Below are 19025 nucleotides of genomic sequence, written 5' to 3' on the forward strand. Positions count from 1 at the left end.
CGCAAAGTTCGTGCAAGATACGTGGAGGTCGAGGGTCTAGAGGTACGCTGCAGTCAGACACTCCAGTTATTTTCCACTCAAATATCCGGTAGCCTCGGCTACAAACCCTGAACACCCTCGGTTATCCAACCGAATGAATAAAGAACAATGATCGAAGAAATCTCACGCAAAAACTCGCTCGTCGACCCGTTATGTAATTCCGGGCATATTTAGGTCGGTTAAGAGCGCGCACGTACACGCGCGCGCTCCGCGCATAATCGAACAAGAAATCAAGAAAAGCCCGGGAATCGAGCCGAGCCCGATCGATATTTCGATCCGCGCATTACTTTTCGTTTTGCGCTCGCGGTCGCAATTACCCTCGTTGTCGCTGATATTATCCCGCTAATTCTGCTGGCCGTAGAACCGGCGTTAACGGCTTAACGGCTAATGTATACGCTTCCTGTATTGCCTCAAACCGCTTACCGATCCCCCACCTACGCCCAGTGTTGTCTCGGGTCGTCCAACGTCGCACGTTGCACTCGTGGTTGCGAATGTTCAAAGGATGCTCTTAAGAGAGACGCGTTCTCCTGTGTTTTGATTTTGTCCGATGTCTACGACATTGTTATCGTTTCCCGAAATCCGCGACCGGTTAATTAACATTTTCAACCCGCCTGGCAGATACGTCGTCGATGGACACGACGCGTCACCGTTCGAGACTCAGGGGTTAACGCTTTCCAATTAAGAGGCCGTGTAGCGTGGGAAGATCGAGAGAAATTCGAATACGAATTAAAATCGCGGTTGGTTGTTTGTCGTTTCGTCATGAACGGAGATTAGCTGTGAAATTGATATCTCTTTGGCGGAATTTACGCAACGAAAGTGAATATTTACGCAGTATTATTGGAATATAAATTGCTGATGCTATTTGAAATTTTTCAGAAATGAAATGTTTAACATTAATTATAGAGAAGCTACCTACAAGACGGAGTATAACTGAACCAATAATCACAAGTTTTTTATAGATCATTATTTATTGTTAAGAATGTGAGAGAATATTAAAAAATAAACATCATAGTTTTTGCAACGAGTCGATTCAGCATATTCTTTTTCATGAAATACAACTCATGACCTTTTCACTTTCGTGTGGCAATACTCTTATATCTCTTATCAATAAAAAGATATGATTTTTTGTAGGAAATGAAATTTCTGCAAAAATGTTTCATTTTATCTTTCACTTTTTGATAAATATTTTTACTGTGCAAACTCATCCGACAATTTAACAGTGTTATCCTTAAATCTTTAGTGTATCGATTCAAAACAAAGACACTTGAGTCAATGCAGTACAGTCCGAGATATAAGCGATTGAAGATTAATATTTTGTTCAGAAGCCTTTTGCTTGCAAAACTGTACCAATTCACTTTACTTGCATATTTTTCTGTTCGACTGATTGTGAGCGATTGAATGCTAAGATGTAGAATAGCATATTGTAATTATTTGAAACTGCTAGATGCAAACATATTGCTAAGATATTCCATGTAAACATTGCTTTTACAAACTGGTGCAAAATCGAGACAATCTATTTTTTTTTTTCATTGCCAAACAAGACATTAATTGTTGGATGTTACTGTTGGATGTTTCTTATGTTACCTTTATCTATAATATTTGTTTTCTAATATTTTCGTATATTCTTAGCAGTAAATAGTGATCTATACAAAAGTTGTGATCATTGGTTCAGTTATGCTCCTTACTGTATATTCTGTTAGCTGTGGAATATACGTAACTGTTCGTATCGATTATTATTAGCCAGCAGCTTTCCTTTAAGATTTCGTTGACGTTATAATGCGATCGAGTACAAAGCACGGCGTTAATTCGACAACGTCGATACACTTTTCTCTCGTCAACTATATTATGACAGCCGGATAAAAAAACGCATTAGCAGTTAATTTGCTTTCATTCATTCAGACCCGAACGGACAGACGGAAATAATTCACCGAAGAAGAATATTTCCCCAAAGATCGCGCGACCGCCGCTTAAACTTGTTTTTAAAGGCTTCCTCCGGAGATTACGCCCACGTAAAATTAATTGTGAAGGATTCTGATTTCAAATTGCGAAACGAAAGAACGCAGACGTTGCAAGTGTGTTTGAACGCGCCGCGTAATCGTTGGAAGCATCGTTGAGAGTAATGTTACTACTGGAAAATGTCAGACATTATTAGTAATTGCATCATATCTGCTCGGAAATTTTTCCTTAATTCCGCCATATCTGTCGGGATTAGGTTAAAAGAGTTTAACGACAAAATTTCGTTATATAAAACCGGTTGAAAATAAGGCTTCGCAAATTAAAACCTCGACAACAAGTTAATTCAAACTGGTAAACATAAACTTTTAACAATTTTAACAATGGAGTTGTATAGGATTGAAGAGCGTGTTAAAGTTATTTATTATGAAAATCAGTGTTCAATAAAAAATACCCAACGTATATCGTCCATCTAAATAAACAATTCGAAATTTGATTAAAGAATTTGATGAAACTCGATCTGCAATCTTGAGAGTAACGTTACAATTGGAAGACGTGTTATTTTTGAACAGTGCTCGAAAATTTTTCCTTAATTAGGTTAAGAAAGTTCAACGACAAAATTTTGTTATATAAAACCGGTCGAAAATAAAGCTTCAGAAATTGAAACCCCGACAACAAGTAAATTCGAACTGGCAAACTCGAACTTTTTTCAGTGTGCATAAAGTGGAATGATTCTAAAAGGAAATTACACGAATCCCATTTAGCTTATCATCGGAACGCAGTCTATCAAATAAAGTTAAACACATTCCGGCCTGAAATGGTTTCGCTCCACGGTTAGCGAATCTCTCGGGTGTTCCGCGCGACACCATCTAGGCGCGAAGCTTCGAGGTGTGTTTTTTGCACGATGGATTTGTAAAATTGATTCCGCCGTGGAGTTCATGGTTTACGACTTGGAGCGACTACGGACTCGACGCGTCTGCCAAAAAAGGACAATTTATTTCGTGCGTGCTTTTTCTCCCGGCGATCCACCACGCGCATTAGACGTACCGTAGACACGTATATATATATATATACACGCGATTCTGTAATCTCACACGACGAAAGGAGCTTACGTTCCCGACGTGCTTCCCTCCAGACGCTTATCGAATTGCCCCCATCTTCGTAGGTCGTCTTCTATTAGAATACAACTCCTTGAATTTCCCCACCTTGCCCGCTACTACGTAGCTTTTTACTCGTCGCCCAGCTACGCCCGTAACTTCCTAATTTTCTTTTCTTTTCATATCTTGCCAAGACTTTAACGTCAACGCCTGTCTCCGGGGTTTCGTATTTGCGCCGTCGCCGAATGGAGGCAGATAAATCTATTCCAGCCTCTTTCTTCCCTGTCTACAACCGGCAGACCATTGTAGAAGGGGGTCGCGAGTGCTCAGAAAATCAAGCTCTTTTTGCTCGACGATTCTCGATGGATTGTCGCGCTTGCCACGCCTTTTTGCTCACGCTGTAAACCGGAATTCGTGCTCGAGATGTTTTGAGGGAGCTATGCAAGCACCGTGAACGGTATATAGATTTTTAGCTTCGTTCCGTCGCGCAGTAAGACGAGCAAATGCGCGGGATATAAGGGTATTCTTATAAACAATCGATCGTGTCTTTACGATACTCGATATAAATAATAATAATAATCGAATAAGAATTTTCCACGTTTTTAAGACCAACTCATAGAAACTATTTTTGTCATTTTCGTAAATCCTTCTCGTCACTGGACAGAATAATTTTACGCGATGAGTGTTCCATTTAAGAAAATAAAACTCCTGTTCCATTACCCGGCCGCGCTGTTCCATCTTTTTAAAAAAATATGTTCAGAGAAAGAGAGATCTCATCAAGCCAGACAATATTTTCCTTCTCATCTTGTTTTATGCTCAAAAAAATCTACAGTAAGACCGATTTATTGCTGATAAAAATGAAACGTGGTCGTTTCCACGGGCAAAGATACGAGTACGTACTTAGCAAAATTGATGTAATATTACTAGATGACACGATAAGTTGATAGAATTTACAGAAAAATTATTTAAAATTCTACGATGAAAGAAGCGGCGCGAAAGTTGTCGACGCAAAGATGAGCGTAATTTGTTGCAAGTGTTGCTTTCAATTTCACGGAAAACTAACGAGCGCAGTGTCGAAAGTTTGCCAGGATCAGGTTACGAGTTGCAGAGTTATGGAACTGCAATGATTAAGCCCTTAAGAAGACATTTATGTAAGTATGAAAGCCTCCCCGGACTATACGAAACAAAGTTAGGTTGTTTATAGCGCGACTTTAACTTCAGCTTCCGATAGCGAAATAAGTTATTCCCCGTTGCTTGTTTTATTTCACGAGTACCAGATACTACGGACGTGAATACGAAGCGGAGATCCTGCGTTATCGTTTACCCTGACGTTTTTGGAAGATTTGCGTAAAAAAGAAACTGTCTAAAAAACGGTAGCACGATAAAAAAGTCACGTTCGAAAATAACGCGTGACAAAACATCGCAAGTCGAAATATCAGAGGATTATTTAAAGTTTCATTTATAATGAGACATACGTAACTTTTGGACTGTATTTTTCGAAGATGGGATGTAGGGGAAGAGACACAACCCCTTCTACCTAGTTTTTTATATTTAACAATTGATTAGTTGGTACCATTGAGACGTGATATTGAAGAAAATTGTAAGTGTACTCATTTGTAATATCTTAACCCATTTTTGATTGTTAACTAAAATAAAACTCTTCACGTCTTTTCACTAAATATTACATTATTAAAATTTGTAAAAAATACAGTCCAATGTTGATCATAATCCTGCATCAATAAAGACTAACTTAAGAAGACAAATAGTTTTAAACGATATAATTTCGTGAAATATGGGTGTGTTATAAATTACTAAAATGGATTAAGGTAAATGTACCAATAACTCACCAGAGCAAATAATGCCCCGATATTTATTATTAAGCATACATACAGTTAGGAACAAAAGTATTGACACACCTGACTCTTTATTATAGAAACGCATATAAATCAAAGAAAAAACACAGGATTAGATTAACTCTTTTTATCAATTATAACTATTAAGTTTATAGTTTGAGAATATTACAAATATATTTATACTAATTAATTGCAAAACAAAAAAGAATGATAAAATGCACATTAATGGCAGTTTTCAATGAAACAAAAGTATTGGCACATTGAAATAAAATGCTTTTGTCTAGGATCTAGAATGAAATTTTTATAAGGTTGGTACATTGATCCTTCTCGGGAAACCCCCTGATTTCGATAGCATTTATTTGTTTTCTCGTTATTCAATTGTTTACAAAATCTAACGTGAAAACGTGCAAAATGGAGCGCAAAGGCAAAGAAACGACTGTTGCTGAGCGAAAAATTATTTTACATTTGTTTAATGAGGGGCATTCATACTCGTCTATAGGAAATATAGTTAATAGAAGTCGTTTTACAATTAGAAGTATTATTAAACGGTTTTCTAACACAGAAAATTTTGTAAGTGCTCCGCGATGTGGTCGACCTGAAAAATTGAGTGCACGAGAAAAGAGAAAAATTATTAATATTGTAAAAGGAAAACCATCTAGTTCTGCGTCAGAAATAGCGGCAAATATAAACGAAAGTTTTAATAAAGAAGTACATAAAATAACTATTCGACGAATATTAAACAAGGTAGGATACCGATCGCGAGTTGCTAGACGAAAGCCTACTATAAGTAAAATTAATCAAGAAAAAAGATTAAAGTTTGCAAATGATTACATTAATAAAGAAAACGAGTTTTGGGATACAGTGCTCTTTTCTGATGAGTCTAAATTTAATATTTTTCAAAATAATGGACGCACTTTAGTTTGGAGACAATCTAATACCGAACTAGACCCAAAGAACATTCAGAACACTGTTAAACACGGGGGTGGTGGAGTGATGGTCTGGGGTTGCATGAGCTCAAGTGGAGTCGGTGAGCTTGTTTTTATTGATAATATAATGGACAAATATGTCTATTTAGATATCTTAAAAAATAATCTAAAAAAAAGCGTGGAAAAATTAAATCTTGGGAGACAATATGTCTTTCAACAGGACAATGACCCCAAGCATACCGCTTATTTGGTACGGCAATGGATAGTTTTTAATACCCCACATTCCTTACCAACCCCACCGCAATCCCCAGATTTAAACCCGATCGAACATCTCTGGGCTCATTTAGGAAAATGTATTAAAAAACATATAACAAATAGACAACGATTGAAAGAAATATTGATGACAGAATGGAATAAAATAAGTCCCGAAATTACAAAAAAACTAGTGCATTCCATGCCAAATAGATTGAAAGCCGTTATAAACAATAAGGGATTACACACGAAATATTAAATTATATAAAATACATAATAATATACCATCTATTTGTAAGCGTGCCAATACTTTTGTTCCATTAAAAACTGCCATTAATGTGCATTTTATTATTCTTTTTTATTTTGTAATAAATTAGTATAAATAAATTTATAATATTCTCAAACTATAAACCTAATAGTTGTAATTACTAAAAAGAATTAACCTAACTCTGTGTTTTTTCTTTGATTTATATGCGTTTCTATAATGAAGAGTCAGGTGTGCCAATACTTTTGTTCCTAACTGTATGTGTGAAATGGGAGCGATGTTTTGGCTAACATACATCATACAAGCAAACAGCTTTTTGCTTTAAAAATTTCTTTAAAGCTCCAAAAGCTGCTTCATTGTTGCAAAATCTCCATGATTCTGCCAATCACGCTCGTTTCTAACGTCTTATTTTCACGTCCTGAATAAGGATTGACGCAGAATGAAATGACAACTCGACGCTCGCAATCAATGGTCGCATCAAACCGACACGCGCTTCATTTGTCTTCCGAAGAACAGCATGTTTTTGTCTTCGTTGTCAGGATAAATATCGCGCTCTATTTTTCCACGGGAAAAGAAGCACGTAACACTTTTAATTAATTTTTCAGAATTTAAATAGTTGAACTGCTCACCAGCTGGAATAAAATGTAAAAGATGTCTCGGACTGCAAAGGTATAACACGAGCAAACGTGTAAATAATACTCTGTTTGGACGTAATTTTACATTAAAGGCACATTGATAGAGGAATCGACAAATGTTATGGCTTAAGTTGTAAACTCGACGCATCGCTCATACTTTGGAACAAACATCCTGACGCTTTTATAGCAACTCTCTGTTAACTAAATCTGATACATGCTCCTTGCAGTCACGCGAGGCAGGTGGCAATTTTGTTCAAACAAAGAATCCGCTGTTTTTATCGCGTATTAAATACCAAGCAATACCTCGCCATTGCGGAAAGCGAACATCAGAGCTCGACGAAACTTTATTCAAATAATAGATAACAAATAAAAACCAGCGTGCAGAAATTTATTCGTACCGTTTACTTTTTATCTGTTCATTGCGAAATAATTCATTTTATAATTGAAAATTTTACGTTCATTTAACGAGTACCGGATAAATAGTTGGTTATCTTTTACTCGTTATTCAAAAACGTTATCTCGATGAGAATTTTGCTCGCGTCTGGCGAACGTACAAAGAGTGAATGAGATAGAGCAATAGCGATTGAGCCTCGGATTACCTGCAATAGGCAGCCCGCAGCTAAAAGCGATCATTATCGGACACGAGATCGAACCTCATCCATTAAGAGGTTTGCCTAGTTTACCAGATAAAAAGATTGGTATTTGTTTTCTTTGCATTTATTCAAAGAATCAAAGTATTGCTCTTCAATGTAATAATATTTCCATCTGAATTCTTTATATAATCTATGTTGTGTAATAACACGAAATTTTGAAACAGACCGATTGTAAGCGTTCTAATCTTTAAAACTTTAAGAGAAATTTCGTTACTATTGCAATTATTATTACGTTCGTTCTTTCGAAGACTTTATCGAACTCTAAACAATCTTGACCGTTTCTATTACACCATGATAACAAAAATAAATTTAAATCTATTAAATTTAGAGTCTAACAGTGTTTGTGATTCCTCGTACGTTCAGCATTCCTTCAAGTACTTAAACCCTAAAATATTCTCAAGTATCGTCTAGATCGTCTGTTCCAGCCACGAAATAAGAATCCTCTGTCCATAAAATTTGCACGAGTACTTTAAATAAGGATTCTCTCATGATTTTCGCGGTGGCTGAGAGCACGCAACAAGTACAAGGATCAGTATAAACACTTTGTGCTTATTAATAATTCAAACTCCGATCCATGGTAATACGCTATTACTTGCCAAGTCTGCAAGTTCCACAGGGACAATCGGCTTTACGATTTGTGCTGGGGCCGTCGAATCGGATGGATTTCTTCGGGAAATGAAAATCAATACAAGCCTCGCGACTTACGTGAAAAGTTTGAATAATTCAGAATGCACTCACCGACTACGTTCAGGGTGTAGTTCAGCGACATTTTCGGCTCCGTGCTGACCTGGCACTCGTACACACCGAAGTCCCGTTTCTGCGGCGACTTGATGTGCAGAGTCCAGTTCTCAGACTTTACCGGATGGATCACTTCGAACCTCAGATCCGACGTGTAAGTAGAAGTTCCGGCGCTCAGGATATGCATGTCCCTCTTACGCATCCAGGACACCTGTCAGATAAACAGAAACGGGTTCCTTTAAGCCACCGATTCTCTAAGTCCACCTTAAAAGTTTGCAGCTGCACCTGTAATTACGCTCTTTTAAATCGTCGTACATGCTGTTTTGTTACTATTCTTTCGCCATGTCAGTATTTAAATCTCGACTACCACAGTAAGGTATTAAAACAATAATATTTTCTTTCTCCTTCCAATGTACATGTATTTATGGACTTCGTATTTTGAAAAGGACCAACACAGGTGTCGAAACTACATGAACGAATTAGTTAAAAAAATTTGTTATTGCTTGTATCGAATCGTTATATTATAAAAATAATTATACTTAAAATTCGATCAAACTGTAAAGTAAAATAAAATAACAATTAAAACACCATTTAAGAACGTTAAAATTACTCATTTATACGCTTCAGTATGACTAATATATAATTTTTTAATTTCATCTCATTTCTTTTTTATTTCTCTTTGAATTTGAATGTTTACTAAGTCTGCATGAGTAACAGTATGCACATGTCTTAAGATAAAAGAAAGTATTAATATCGAATGAATTATTATCTGTTTCTGTTAAAAATATGTAATTTTGTTTATTCCAACAAAACGATTCGATTGATCAGAAACCAACTCCCAGTAACGCAAAATTGAACAATTAGGCACGACGTATGTAAGCGTCGAATAAAATAATTTTAAAAGTGCCCAGATATGTTCCAGATGTCTGAAGAGCCGAAATAATCGCGCAGAATAAACGGAATAAGTCATAAATTTGCACGAAGGCGAAAGTTTAAACTGGTCTCGGCCCTCCTAGAGGTTCGCTAACATCTTGTATTGGAACAAAGACCACGAAAAACCGCCGTCTCTGGCGGTCGTAAATTTCGGACGGTCGACGTGTGTCGCGGAGCGTTCTCTATAGCTTCTCATTGTTTTGCCCGCTAACGTACATATCTGCCGCCTGCTTAATGCCTCGTGAATGTTTCCGGAGGATTAGATCTCAAGATCGCACCACCAGCTACGTCCACCAGCCACAATTAATTCTCCCTCTTAAACAATCTTTAACTACCAATTATTGATCCACAGTATTTGGAGGAATACTCTTTTAGGACACGTACACTTTGTGTTGCATCAGCATTTAAGTTTCTCTCCACCAAGAATTTCGTACATTATATTAATCTGGAGCTGCTTCGAACCTTCAGATAACATTTGTTTTTTTTTTTAACTTTAGATGAATACAGGATAAAACAATGCTGTTTTATATCGTTTACCATTTATATATTTATAGAACGAAGTATTGAAGCAATAGAAGATTTTATGCATCCTAATAACATTTTATCAGATCGACTACTTATACGATACGAACAGAACAACAACAAAATTTTCCAGTAATATTCTATTGAGGGCTTGATTGCACCATGAATTACGCCCACCAGCCTCGGTTAATTCTCCCTCTTAAATAATCTTTACGACACGTACACTTACACGACACTTACACTTTGTGTTACATCAGTATTTAAGCTTGTCTTCACCAAGAATTTTGTACATTATATCAGCCCCTTGACGTACGATTTAATTCCAAATAATTTTTCAAACGTATACTATTTAATTTTGTTTAAATTTGTTTTCAGAAAGAATGGCCGCGAAAAAGAATAAAATTATTTTACGATTACTTCATGAATGTAAAAAAGTATTGATTTTAATATATCAGACTTGATGACAAGTGAGTAGACTCATGATTGTAAAACTTGACATCAAGAATTTGTCACGAGTCAAACTCGTCATTGTACGTCCAGGGGTTAATCTGGAGTTGCTTCGAACTTTTAGATAACATTTGTTTTTTTTTTGAACTTTAGATGAATACAAGATAAAACAATGCTGTTTTATATCGTTTACCATTTATATATATTTATAGAACGAAGTATTGAAGCAATAGAAGATTTTATGCATCCTAATAACATTTTATCAGATCGACTACTTATACGATACGAACAGAACAACAACAAAATTTTCCAGTAATATTCTATTGAGGGCTTGATTGCACCATGAATTACGCCCACCAGCCTCGGTTAATTCTCCCTCTTAAATAATCTTTACGACACGTACACTTACACGACACTTACACTTTGTGTTACATCAGTATTTAAGCTTGTCTTCACCAAGAATTTTGTACATTATATCAGCCCCTTGACGTACGATTTAATTCCAAATAATTTTTCAAACGTATACTATTTAATTTTGTTTAAATTTGTTTTCAGAAAGAATGGCCGCGAAAAAGAATAAAATTATTTTACGATTACTTCATGAATGTAAAAAAGTATTGATTTTAATATATCAGACTTGATGACAAGTGAGTAGACTCATGATTGTAAAACTTGACATCAAGAATTTGTCACGAGTCAAACTCGTCATTGTACGTCCAGGGGTTAATCTGGAGTTGCTTCGAACTTTTAGATAACATTTGTTTTTTTTTTGAACTTTAGATGAATACAAGATAAAACAATGCTGTTTTATATCGTTTACCATTTATATATATTTATAGAACAAAGTTTAAAGCAATAGAAGATTTTATGCATCCTAATAACGATTTATCAGATCGACTAGTTATACGATAAGAACAGAACAACCGTGTATACTGTTTTTGTTAAAATTTTCCAGTAATCTCCTATCGAGGACTCTGACGTCATTAACATATCGTGTACGGATGATATATTTATATTTACAGACGGTTCCGAATTTGACGATAGTCCGTCAGTAGATGCAGCGTGTGCAGTTCCACAAACGGACTACAGTAAACTAGTTTCGCTACATAAAGCTGCCTCTGTATTTCCAGCGGCGTGTATAGCCATAGAAATTGTAGTGGAGTATGTCAACCAGAACCATACTAAATCTTACTTCATCTGTACAGTTTCACTCGCAAGGGAAATTACTCAGACGTTAAATTGGTTTAATAAAAAAAATAACGGTTGGAAGTTATAGCTCTCTACTATCGAATAACGGAAATAAATGTCGTTATGACATCTTCACACTTGCAATATCTACATAAAAAGCTGTTCGTATCAAATCGATCGTTTTCAAAACGATGGTTCATTAAATACAAATAAATTAATTCGAGGATTTAATCGCCATTTTAGAATTTTAGTTTGACAACGAATGGAGGAGCTAATCAGAAAGAAGTAGATGTACGGCGAGACACGTGTGGAGGAATACTAAATCTAAAAGATATCTATCCCTTGTCCCCTATAATAGGATCACTAACGCTGAGCGTGCGTTAATGCGGCCATTTCCCTTCCACCCAGGTATGCGTACTGCAGGCGTCACCATACGTTAGTGCCTTGTAAATGAACCAGTTTACGAGTCAGATTAAGTATAAATATAGCGTTACGCGTATTTAGTCTAAATAAATGTAGGATTTGGACGATCGAGGGTGGCGGAATTAGACGTGTGAGAAAATAACAAACAGAATGTATTTTAGAATATAAGACTGGAAAGGTACAATAAAAAAAAACAAAAGACTTTCCCGCACGCCGCTTGCATCCAACAAACCACAACGCAACACAATGCCACACGATACCTCGCGAAGCCGTCCGAAAAATGCCGAACACCTCGATCATTCGACCGACGCGTCCACCGATCGAAACATAACCTCCCTTCATAAATAAATAATTTCCTACAAACACGTCTCTTAGAACATTTTGTTTTGTCAAGAAATTTCAAATGTGACAGACCAAATTCTATCGCATCGTGCAAATGGTAGATATATTAGAGATTGTCTCTTCTCATTGTATTTGAAACTTTAAAGCCCTCACATTGACGCATACCATACACAAAGCACAATTAAACTAACGAATTCACGATAAATCGACTTCGAACAGTTCATCGTGGTTTTTCTAATGCATATTCCAATTTTCACGCACGTACCGACACAAATTCGCGTTCTCCGCTATTACGCTTTCTGCGCAACGTCGTGTATAATTTTCCCGGCGTCTAAACGAATCGTTTTATTCACGAACACAAATTAAAATGGCTGCTCTGCATTTATAAAGTCCCCATTATTTTTTCCTTATCTTAAAGGATTTTTACATACCCAACCGGACTTGCTTTATGATTGTTTCCATACTCGTTCGTCGCGTTTCTTTTTCCCAACCGAGCGTATATTTTATAGCTTACGGGCTGATAAGTACGGATTATCGTCAACAATGGGAATTTCAACCAGTCGACTCGTATCTACGTATCGCGGACCGACTTTGTCTCTCACGCGCGTACAAACCGCGCGAGAGTTTTGTAATACGCGAATGTTATCCGCTGGTAGATTAATGCACCGTAAGAGTTCAGGAGGGTGGATCATCGCATGGAATATGCATAATGCAGCGGGGAGGCACGTGGCGAACGAAGTAATATATAACAGAAAGGCGCGAATAATTGCGAAGCACGATATAATTATGTTTAAATAATAGATTTTCTATACCGAATGAAGTTAGTTCATTATTTCAATATGCTGTTGAATACCATCCTAATTGTGAATTGCATCTTTAAATACGTTCGAACGTTTGATTGAATCGCGCATGTTACGAAATTGTTTAAAATATTACATTCGTTTTCCATAAAAGTTCGAGAAAATTACAGTAAAGTACATATTACTATTTACCAAATAGATCGAGTATAATGGTCATTCTATTAGTTGGCCAAGTTAATTTGACTAATTGAATCTCTAGGGACATGATCGAGTACTGCGTGTTAGTTACAGTTATGCGAGTTTGTAGGAGAGATTATGATTCAGTCAGTTTACATATAGAAATTGTAATTACTTGATTTAAGCAGATGTATTTAATATTCAGAATGCGACAAATTAAACTGCTTTTTATTAGTTTGTTATTAAGTACAATAAATTTCAAAATGTACGTCAATTCTTCTATATTTATCCAAACGTATTGGAATGAAATTAGGAAAGAGTTGAGAAAAATTCTGTTTTAATAGTAGATAACCAATTACAGCGTCCTATAATAATTTATTCGTAATGCACGTTCGATCGAACGGTTAAATTTGTATCCGTTCGTAGCGAAGTATTTCATTCTGTAATTAAAATTCTAATTTTTATTTGATAAATGAAGTTTCTTAACTTTCGATTGTATTTAAAATTTCAGAAGAGTTCTAAGGAGCATGGAAAAATATAAAATTAGAAACAATTGGAGAACTCAGTGCCAGGTGTTCATTTTAACGATGAAGGGGTAAAAAAAAAAATATCTGTCTCTTTGGAAGAATGATACAAAATATAAAATACGTTATTTATTAGTTTCTTCGCAAGAAAACTTCTTTAGTTACACCACGTAACGACTGACAACTTTGACCAGTGTGTATTACGAATACTGAGTTTAATTATAATTATTCTCGTCGTTAGGCAAGAAATTATTATTTCTTCGCGAGTATACTCGTCGTTCACAGGTAAGAGTTCGCTCTAGAAAATTTAATCAACGCGTCACCGTTCATTTCTGTTTCACAGGCGATTATTTATTACGAAAATAAATTTCCTTAGACGAGGGCGGACCCGAATCCCCCCTAAAATAGAACTATTGGACGATATATTATCCCGGATCTCCTCCGTTGAGCATCAAATGGCCTGTCAAATTTCACGCGCAATCCGAATATTGTTTACAACGCCAGTAATATCTACGACGTATCTGAGAACGCTTCATTATTTATGAGGTCGCTGAAATATCCCGATCAGCGCTCATTCGAAATTGACGGGTATCGATCCCACCTATTCACCTCTAAAACAGCCTGACACGGCCTCTCGAATGTTCCGATCAACGCCGGGATGAAAGACGAGCCGTGAAAGGCCGAGACGCTGATCTCGCGTTTTGGTACGCACTCGACGGGCAAACTTTACGATACGCTTTCGCGTTTGCGCATACTCGCCCTCAAGAGTTTCTTGCATTAAATCCTCGAACGCGTTTATGGGAACCAAACGCATTTCCCCTCAACGTGACGGGAATAGGTTGCAGGGAAATTAAAACCATCGGGCTTAGAATAGTAAACGAGTTTCAGTTACTCGCTGGAGAATCCTCGTAACGTCCTATTTCTACAGAAACGTTTAATGTTTTAAACTATGGGAACTGAAGTTCATGTAATGCCTAATATTATGGAAAACTTAATTAGTCGTAAGCTATCAACTTCTTTGCAAAGGCATCATACATAGATCGACTGTGATTAACCTTGTGGAGTATTATTATTTGACCAACTGTATGGATCAAGGCAGATTAATACTGTTTACACTGACTTTTCTAAAGCCTCTGATTCTATTAATCATTCAATCTCAATGTTCAAATTAAAGGCATTAGGAATAAATAGATGGATTCTTTCTTGGCTATCCAGTTTTTCAAGAGAAGTTAATATTGTATCACAAGGTTCACATTTGGGGCATTTCCTATTTATAACATGTATTAATGACATTTCTAAGGTATTCCAACACTTTAAATTTTTATTATATGCTGATGACCTTAAGATAAATAAATGTGTTTATAATCAGCAAAGCGTTCAATCAATTCTAATCAATCTAGTTAAGTGGCATATTGTTAAGTTCAGTAATAAGAAAAATACTATAGTTTGTAATTATACTCTAAATGGTATCGTACTACCCTCACTTAATCATGTTAAAGATCGTGGTATAACTTATCTTTCAAAGTTCATTATGAAAAAATTATTTCACACAGTTTTTGCTCTCTGGGACTTATTCATAGAGTTTCCAGATACTTTAAGAAATCACTTTCTATTTCATTCTGAAAGTTACCGCACAACGTTTGGATCTCAGAATTGTATAAATAGAATGATTAGTCATGTAAATTTTGTACACACTAAAACTGATATAATTGAACAATCATTAGAAAGTCTAAAATTATCCTTGCGACGTATTGTAAATTAATTTATTCTGTTAAAATTTTATAAGCGATAATGTTTGACCATGTAAAATTATTACATCTTCTGTACTAAAGGGTTTATTCCCGTTAATAAATGAATAATACTAATAATAATAATGTGACTAGCGTTCGAAGTCTGCCCATTAAAAGGTTCAGGATGACTGTTAGGAGGGAAAAAGAGAGATTTTTTAATGAAATATGACATAAATCCTTTACTGTTTGGATAGCTCTTGCCAAGCTGAGTGAGATTTACTGGAACCATTTTTTTATATTATGCATAATGAGACCTCGGAGAAGGGAAAATTCTTTAATTGTTTCTAATATGTTTCTTCGCACAATAGAAGCTACAGATTTCAAATCTGATGACGGAAATTTCTCTCCCTTACATATTTGCAAGAGAAAATGGGTGCATCTGTGAATCTTAATAATGGAATAATATTTTTCTGGCTATTAATACACCTCCATTTTTGTGAAACACTATGCAATAATTAGTACATGAAATATCAGGTAGCGGGAAAAATTAATGAAAAAATTTTCACGCCATTGTTTGTTATGTTCTTATAAACACTCAGCATACTCGTGGATGATGTTCTGTATAAAAATGCGAATAGCATAAATTTTTCCTACGCCAGGTACATTTTATGGATCCCGGTTTCGTGCAATTATATTTTTCATTGTGGACGACGAATGAAAAGGCCGGCTCGCTCACATTTAAAAAGAATCTACGTCTCATTGAATATGTTTTTATATAGAATATAAACCGGCGCGGATGTCGGGTGTTTATACAACAAAATGAACAATTACACCAAATTTTCTCACTAATTTAGCTCGTTATTTTATGTCTTATGTTTAATTATTCTTGCGTGAAGTGTTCCAATGAAAAAAAAGACGGAAGAGTACAAAACAGAGTCAAGGGTACTGAAATTAGAAATATTTGCAGTTGAAATTTTTGCAATTTTAAGAATTTATTTCTACAAATCAGAAGGGACGATATTGCTACTTTTTGAGATTGTTTTGGTTACTGTTTACTACAAATCTTGACTTCAAAAAAAGTGAAGACTATTGTGTCCTCAAAGACTAGGAATTTTAATAATAATGGCGGCAAAAGTAATCGTTTTACTTTTCTATTCGGTTCGTTTTGTTGACCCGTACGCCGTTGTTTCTCGTTAAAAATGATAAAGAATTTATTTAGAAAACTTCCTTGTATCTGCAACGGTCTTTAAGATAGCATTGGAGGGATGAAACTTTGGGGTATAGTTTCACCTCTTTAACTTGGGTTTCCCTAGCTAAAGAAAAATACGAGTTCCTTACTTTTGGCTGCCCTACAAACCTGCAATGTTTCTTGTCAGAATAATTTTCCCTTTTTCGTCGAGCTTCTAATTGCCGTGTTGCTGCGACGCAAAGCGAAGTTAAATATTTTAAACTTCCAAAACATTTAACGCAAACGTACGTAACGTAATCGAAATAACAAAAGTCAATTTTAAAATAAGACCTACGTTCGTTCCATATTTTTATATCGAGGAAGAAATAACCGTTAGGTTCGAACTCTCGAGGCACATCTCGCTTACAGAGATCATGGTGATACGAGCAGATCACGACTGATGGTTCCCAGGGTCTCTAACAAGAGAATCACCTTTGTACTTCATCCTGTAACGATCGATCGATCGCAGAGACGGAAGACTAATTTCTCGCTCATGGCGCGAAACTGCTAACCTTCCGTACAATTTATACTCCGTGAGTTTTCGAACCAGGGCACAACAAGAAGATGTTTCTAGACTCCCGTGTAATAACATTGCCGATTGACAAATCGTAAACTGGTTTTGTCCTTGTCTAAGGAAGCAGCTTGCGCTCGTGAAACTTCTGCGGATTACTTGGACGACAGTTCGAATGGCGAGAGGTATTTGGACGCCGGTTCTCGCAAATATCTTCCGTGTGAACAATGGAAACACTACGTTGGATAGATCGTTACGGATGGAACTAGCATTTCCAGCATTCGTCCGACGAATTTTGAATCCTATGTACCTTGAATTCTGTGTAACCAAAATGAGGACGCTCGTGTGACTTTTAATGCGCCTTTTAAGTATCGGTCGGGCTTCGAAAGGATTCAATTCGTTCATATACGATATAGAAAAGCTTCCAAATTAAATAAGCCGAATGATTTCGGTGGAATGCAACGATTTAGAGTCTAGGTCTGGGTTAGGTTCTCGTGTGACTTTTAATGCGCCTTTCGAATATCAGTCGAGCTTCGAAAGGATTCAATTCATTCATATACGATATAGAAAAGCTTCCAAATTAAATAAGCCGAATGATTTCGGTGGAATGCAACGATCTAGAGTCTAGGTCTGGGTTAGGGTCTCGTGTGACTTTTAATGCGCCTTTCGAATATCAGTTGAGCTTCGAAAGGATTCAATTCGTTCGTATATGATATAGAAAAGCTTTCAAATTAAATGAGTCGAATGATTTCGGTGGAATGCAACGATCTAGAGTCTAGGTCTGGGTTAGGGTCTCGTGTGACTTTTAATGCGCCTTTCGAGTATCAGTCGAGCTTCGAAAGGATTCAATTCGTTCGTATATGATATAGAAAAGCTTTCAAATTAAATGAGTCGAATGATTTCGGTGGAATGCAACGATCTAGAGTCTAGGTCTCTAATATTGCGTTCAATTTTACACGATCGTTGTGAACTGGTGCATCAACGTGTTCAATACGTTGAATACGCACCGACACGTTACCGCTTCTAGAATTACAATCTGCAAGTCCTCGGACGGAAGTGCGTTACGATGTCGTTGTAAATGTCCTTGTCGGGCGCAAATCGCGAAATTCCGGATCCGTGATTTAGATGTCGTCAATTCGTGTAATTTTCACAATATAATCGCGCTGCTAGGCGATAATTTTGTTTACGTTCCCCCAATTTCAGAATCATATTCGCAATTTCAATAGATTTAAAATCTACCGTTGTTTTTAAACGTGATCACGTTATAATGACAGCGTATTTTAAAAGGAAGAGTCTTATTTAACAAAATTTAAGAATAATCAGAACGTTACGAAAGGTACAGTGACTGTTGTACAAGCATCGATGGCATTAAATTTTTTATAAGAAAATAATTCCCTATCGAAAATGTAATATCTAACCATACATTGATATGTTTCACTGAAATTTCATACGTATGTTTAAAACATCATAACTGCTGAACGGATTGGAGGATTTTAATGTTTCAAAATGCAAACAACTCACATTTTAGTGAAGAATATGTAGAAATTTCAAGAATATTGAAAAAGTTATTCCTTGACCCCATAAAGTGAGAAAAGCCTCAGAAAAATGGTCCAATTTTCAAACGTCCATAACCCCTACAATAGTGAATATATTTCAATGGAACTTTTTTCTGGAGTAGAGCTCATGGGTACCTACGAAACAGTATTAGACAACTTTTCTGTAGGGCGTCAAACAAAATTATCAAAAATCAAAAACGAATTTTCAAGAAAAGTCGACATGGGGTAGGTGC

General features: G+C 36.2%; 1 protein-coding gene across 1 annotated transcript in view; it reads right to left on the reverse strand.

Annotated features, from left to right (window-relative positions):
• The window catches only part of LOC122401166 (hemicentin-1-like), a 448403-nt gene that overhangs the window by 147976 nt on the left and 281402 nt on the right, over positions 1–19025 (reverse strand). Inside the window, exon 3 of the mRNA XM_043403128.1 lies at positions 8412–8622. Within this exon, the coding sequence (XP_043259063.1) occupies positions 8412–8622 (211 nt within the window). The remainder of the gene's footprint in view (positions 1–8411; positions 8623–19025) is intronic.

This window comes from Colletes gigas, unplaced genomic scaffold (assembly GCF_013123115.1).
Source record: "Colletes gigas isolate AHSC1104 unplaced genomic scaffold, ASM1312311v1 Colletes_gigas_Sc00022, whole genome shotgun sequence".
Lineage (NCBI taxonomy): Eukaryota > Metazoa > Arthropoda > Insecta > Hymenoptera > Colletidae > Colletes > Colletes gigas.